This window comes from Thamnophis sirtalis, unplaced genomic scaffold (genome assembly GCF_051295495.1).
Source record: "Thamnophis sirtalis isolate CommonGarterSnake01/CBP01778 unplaced genomic scaffold, rThaSir2_p1.2 scaffold_29, whole genome shotgun sequence".
In the NCBI taxonomy this organism is placed as follows: domain Eukaryota; kingdom Metazoa; phylum Chordata; class Lepidosauria; order Squamata; family Natricidae; genus Thamnophis; species Thamnophis sirtalis.
Window position 1 is genome coordinate 314,709 of NW_028261409.1, and position 6,000 is coordinate 320,708.

A 6,000-nucleotide genomic window follows, 5' to 3' on the forward strand; every position below is an offset into this window, starting at 1 on the left:
AAAACTGCCTCATTTGCCCAAAGGACTCCCCATCTGTCAGGGGGCCAGGGGGAGACCCCTTAGTTCCCCTTAGGGAGAGCAGCTCTTCCCCCCAGAGGACCTCCAGGGAAGCCAGAGGGCCCCCCCCCCACAGCCCCCGCTCCTTGGGCAGGGAAGCGAGACTGCTGGCTGGGACCCAACTCCCAGGCGCCACGGCCGGCACTGCCCCACGGACCCACAAGGGACACCCTGAATGGGTGACCCTGCTTCCCTGCCAAGCGTGGGCTCGGGGCTCCCTCGGATCAGCTTTGAAAGATACAGAAGAAGGAGACCCATTGATTTCCCACCCCTTTGCGACTTGGGTCTCCTTCCTAAAGAGAAGAAGGAAGGCGCCACCCCTGGGCCTTTTCCCAAGGTCCCCATTCTGGCAAGTGGCGGTTGTGTGGTTTGTCTTACCGCAACCTGAACCAGCTCAGCTTGGAAAGTCTTCTGTTCTCGTTTCCTCAAAACTGGGAGGGCTTCCTGGGGGGGGGGGGGGAGAAGGCGCCCCTCTTCTCTCTGCTCTCATTGATAGCCTCGCCCTGCAATGTAGGAGGGATTGCCTTCAATTTTGCAGCTACTAGGATTGTTGGCTAAGCAGAGACAAAAACAGCTTGAGAAATAATTGGAGCCTGGGGGCCCCTTGTCAGTCAAGAGGTGTTCTGATTTGACATAATAACAGAGTTGGGACCTTGGTGGTCTTTGAGCCCAACCTCAAGCAGGAGACCCCAGGCCATTCCAGACACGTCCGGTCTCTTCTTAAAAGCCTCCAGAGATGAAGTCCTCACAACAAATAGTTTCTACTATTGAGCTAAGTTTCACCTAATCTGCAGCTGTGCGTTTGGTTCTTCTTGCCGAAGTGTAGTATGACGGTTATGCTCAGCTTATCAGATACTTGGGAACTGAGGATGCAGCAGTGCAAGGGAAGCGACAATAGCCAGACATCAACACCCTCACCAACCACCAAAGCCTCCATGCGACCAGGACCCCTCTGAGCACCACGCGCAGAGCACCTCAGGGCACGTATCCTGGAGAGAGTCCCAGAGCTTGGAAGATTAAGTGTTTGTCCCCCATGATTGAGTCAGATTGGATCCTGCAAAGCCTCTCGCTGCCCCTTCCCCCCGCCCACCCGGGGTGATGTGGGATAGCAGCCTTTCCCTCGGTGTGGACGGAGGAGGAGGAGAGGCGCAGTCTGTGAGAAAGCCGCAGTGTCGATGTAGGGGAGACACGGGACAGATTTTGCTGCAGGCGATCGCCATGGCCGTGAGTGTCGGCCCTGCCGAATGGAAGGAGTCCGTGGACGGCCCAGGAAGGAGCCACCCGTGGGGGGTTGTGGCCCCCTTTGTCCCCTGGGGCCATTGTGAGCCCAGGCATGGCTGCAGCCCACTCCTTCCAGAATGAATAGCAATAGCAGTTAGACTTATATACCGCTTCATAGGGCTTTCAGCCCTCTCTAAGTGGTTTACAGAGTCAGCATATCGCCCCCACAGTCTGGGTCCTCATTTCACCCACCTCGGAAGGATGGAAGGCTGAGTCAACCCTGAGCCGGTGAGATTTGAACTGCTGAACTGCAGCTAACAGTCAGCTGAAGTGGCCTGCAGTACTGCACCCTAACCACTGCGCCACCTCGGCTCAAAGAGGGCGCGGTGCCCACCCGCTGCCTGGCACCAGCCCAGCCCTTTGGATTTGCAGAGTGGCCGGCAGGCTTCCTTGTGCGGGAGAAGCCGAGGCTGGGAGTGGAGGGCCCGGGCCTGCTCTTCCTGCTAGGCTCCACCTGAGGGGATCCCCCTGCTGGCCAGGAAGAGCCTGGACTGTCCCGGAGGGCGATAGTCCGGTGTAGGGGAACATTGGTTGGCAGCAAAACCGGCAAATGGGAACGGCTCGGACTTGGGCAGCCACCTCCGATTCTAGTTGGGTAATCTGGAGTCGGTCAAAGCAGCCCTCCTTGGTCCGCCTGGTGAAGCCACGTGGCCGTTTCTTGAGTTTCCTTCTCCCCCTTTGCCAGGAGTAGGGGATCTTCTCCGGTTTTCTTCCTGTCCTCCCCCATGTCCGTCCTTTGCGCCTTCCTGGCCGGCCTCTGAGCCCCCTCTGGCAGCCAGCGTGACATCACGGACCTCCTTGAGGAGGAGGAGCGGGCGACATATGCCCAAATGTCCCTTTTTGGGGGACGGGTTTGCATCCGGAAGATGGAAAGGACGGACGGACGGAGTCGTCCCTAATTAGTGTGAAGCTCCAGCTGCCTGGGGGCTCCTCCTGCCCTGCTCCCAAGCGAAATGCTGGCAGCAGCTGGAGGCCACCCCAGGAGGCGGCCTGGGGCAGTGCAGGGAGCCCGGGGGAGCTGGGGGTGGGTGGGCAGGACTTGCTGTCTTTCCCCCTTGAGTTAGGGGTCAGCGAAGGACAAACGGGGGCTACCCTCTTACCCGCGGGAGAGGACGGACCGTTTCTTGGGGAATCTTCAACCGTCACCCTGAGGGTGGCGGCTGCAGGGATCGTCCCCCAACTGCCCCCAATTCAGCTTCAAGTACTGAAGAGCCGGACCCAAAAGGAACCGGTGCGGTTGTGGCTAGATGTTAGCAGCTGACCCCGGACTGACTTAGCAACTTAGCCATTCATCACCTGCCCCCCTTCTCCTGAGCCCCCCACCCCCCCACCAGACAGGGAGGGAGCGTGTAGAGAAATTGTGCCCATCACCCTCCTGCTTGGGCAACATAAGCCCCGGTGGCGCAGCCGTTAGAGTGCAGGGTGGCAGGGAAACTGCGTCCCCACAGCCATCCGTTCGATCCTGCCCAGCTCAAGGTCGACTCTCCCTTCCGTCACCTGGAGGTGGGTAAAATGAGGACTCTTGAGGGTTGCAGGCAAGATGCCGGCTCTGCTGTAAAACCACCGTGAAGCAGCATGTAAGTCTGGGGGCTTATTGCTGCCACCCCTGTCCTGCCCAGGAGCCGAGGGGCCCGGATGCGAGTGATGGTGGGAATAATAAGGGATCCAGCCGGATGACCACTCCGAGCCTGGCTTTCTTAGACCGAGGAGGAGGAGGAGGAGGATGTCCAGGGAGACTCTTACAGTTCTTGCTCAACAAGGAGACACAAACTGACCTGCAGGAGGCCCTCCCAAAAGCCCCCCCCCCACGTACAAGGAAGCGTGGCTGTTGCTCTCTCTCCGATTGGCAGTGGAGGGTTGGTGAGGAGGGGCCCCTTGGGGCCCTTTCATCTGAGTTCAGGCTAAGCAGCAGAGTGTACCCCCCCCGCCCCTCCCTGGGCATTTTCAGGCAGGGACCCAAAAGCCTCTAGGATGTTGTCCGGAATGAGATGGGTGCCCACAGAAATGATACCAATCAATCAAATAAATCCCTGACATGGGAGAGACTCTGGAGGAAAGGAGGACGACAAGAGTTTTCTCAACTTTTGAGATTCTCTTGGCATCACAAAGGATGGCATTTTGGAATGTGGAAAGGGCAAGAGGTTTTACTGTCTCCAAAACGAAGTGTTCGTGCGCGCGCGCGCACACACGGGGAAGATACCAATCAGCTTTTTAGGGAGACAACTGGAGTGGTTTGCTTGGAGATTTCCCTGAGCAGAGGACCTTGGCTAGAGAATTGCCCTCCCCTGTGTCCCCCACCCCCGCTTTACGCAACCTGGGGAAATGTGGACCCCTCTCGGCAACCCTGGCCCACCAAGAGCAGCTACCCGCCCCCCATCCTCATGAAGGAAATCTGAGCAGAGCTTGGGGCTGGGTCCAACTGGTGGTGACCCCAACTTAAACTTACTGTATATTTCGGACTATAAGATGCACCTTTTTCCCTCAAAAAAGAGGCTGAAAATCTGGGTGCATCTTATACATTGAATACAGCATTTTTTACCTCCCGAGACCCCACCCCTTCACCAGAACGGCCGTGCATAGCTTGTAGGAGGCTTTTGGAGAACTCCTGGGGGCTGGGGAGGGCAGAAATGAGCAAAAATGGGCCACTTTTTAACTGAAATTTGTATCCCCCCAGCCCCCAGGAAGCACTCTATAAACTTCTTAATGCACCTTTTTTTGACAAAAAACAGACCCGTTTTTTGCTTGTTTTTGCCCCCCCCCCCCGAACACTCTACAAGCCTCCTAAGGGCTATTCATGCCCTTTTTTTGGGGAAAAAAGTGGGCCCGGTTTCGTGAAAAACAGGCTGTTTTGGGGAGGTTGCAGAGTGCAAAACCTTTTTTTTAGTTGCCTCTTAAAACCTTGGTGCGTCTTATACTCCGAAAAATAACGGTAATCCTCTTGGGGGTACTGAACATTTTGGTTTGCAGTTCCTGAGAATTGGAAGAAGGGAAAGTAAATAGTGGACTGGGGGTGAAGGGAGGGAGCTGGGAAACCAAGGAACGGGGGGCCCTGGGTACGCCACCTTAGGCCCCACCCTGCACTTCCTGGTGTGCCCCACGTTGCAAGGCCGATGGTTTTTTGGGGGGGGCACTGCCATTTGGAAGACTCGGGGCGAGTGTGCACCGACTCCCACGTGGGCTGACCTCATCCCTCCTCTGATCCGCCAGACCTCGCACACACCCTCGACGCTGAATCCCATCCTGCCGGCCTCGGAGCGGACTGTGGCCTGGGTCTCCAACATGCCCCACCTCTCGGCAGACATCGAGAGCTCCCACATCGAACGGGAAGAGTTCAAGCTGAAGGAGTACTCCAAGTCCATGGACGAGAGCCGGCTGGACCGCGTGAGCCTCCCTCTGTGGGGCGCCCCCGTGGACCTGGGAGAGGCAACGGCCCTGCATAGGCCTGGATACCGCAGGGGTGCCCAGCCTGAGGCTCCTCTCCCCCCCCCCCATTGCAGGTGAAGGAGTACGAGGAGGAGATCCACTCGCTGAAGGAACGCCTGCACATGTCCAACCGGAAGCTGGAGGAGTACGAGAGGCGCCTGATGAGCCAGGAGGAGCAAACTGGCAAGATCCTGCACCAGTACCAGCAGCGCCTGGAGCAGAGCGAGAAGCGCCTCCGGCAGCAGCAGGTGGAGAAGGACTCGCAGAATCAAGAGCATCATCGGCAGGTGAGCTGCAGGGCAGGGCCGCCATGGGGGCCCGGGAACCTCAGGGAGGGGTCCCCCCTTGCCTTCCTCATCCTACGGGCAGGGGGGGAGGCACTGGCAACAGGGGGGACTGTATGCGGCTCCTACGGCCGGTGGGGCATGTGGGAAGGGCCGCTCCTTACCGGCGGGGCCCCAGCTGCGGTCTCTGGGGCCCCCGCTGCTTTTGGGAGCCCCCGTTCCCGCAGCTGCTGGCGGCCCCGGCTCCCGCCGCCTGCCTGCCGGGTGGGGGGGCCCGGATTGACTCCAGTGAAGCTTGTCCCTGCAGGTTGATGCTAGTGGAGGAGGAGCTGCGCAGGGATCACTCGGCCGCCCTCGACACCTCCGAACCGCGGAAGCGGCTGCTCGAGCTCAGGGGAAATTACAATGTCATTGTCCTTTCCCATGTCTCCATCCACCATCCGCCCTCCCCCATCCTCGTCTCCCCCTCCTCCCGCTTACTCCTCTGGATGTGACTGCTCGTCCTCGGCCCGTGGGGTTGGCAGCGTCAGAACAGGGGCCCCTAGCAGTGGGGATTGGAGCTCCTTGCCCTCTCCGTTGCCCAGCCCTGCCCCTCTGGGGAGGGCTGTGGGGCAGCTGGGTGGGTTGGAGGGAGGAGGTGGAGGGGATGCCTGGAGACAGCAGCAAAGCGGGTTGCAGGAGGTCCCGGGGGCAGCCCAGGTGGAAGGGGGCAGAGCAGCTCCCCTCGCTCCCCTCAACGCCCTGGCCAAGAAAGCCACCAAGGCCCTGTGGCTGAGCGGAGGGTGGGGCTTCCCAGACCCAGAGGCTCTGGGCCCTCTCTGAGAAGCGCACCTGGCACCGGTGGGTGGACCGTGTGTCTCCATGGGTCTGGCAAGTCGCCCCACAGCGGCCCCCTGATTTCCTGCCTTCTCTGTGGCGCTGCGGGCCGCCCCGCCCCCCCCCTGACCCCCTGTGT

General features: G+C 59.5%; 1 protein-coding gene across 1 annotated transcript in view; it reads left to right on the forward strand.

Annotated features, from left to right (window-relative positions):
* The window catches only part of SYNGAP1 (synaptic Ras GTPase activating protein 1), a 31,025-nt gene extending 25,486 nt beyond the window's left edge, over positions 1 to 5,539 (forward strand). Inside the window, 4 exon segments of the mRNA XM_087703172.1 lie at positions 4,546 to 4,719; positions 4,836 to 5,027; positions 5,029 to 5,048; positions 5,353 to 5,539. Coding sequence (XP_087559298.1) covers positions 4,546 to 4,719; positions 4,836 to 5,027; positions 5,029 to 5,048; positions 5,353 to 5,539 — 573 coding nt within the window.
* Positions 5,540 to 6,000: the final 461 nt, after the last annotated feature.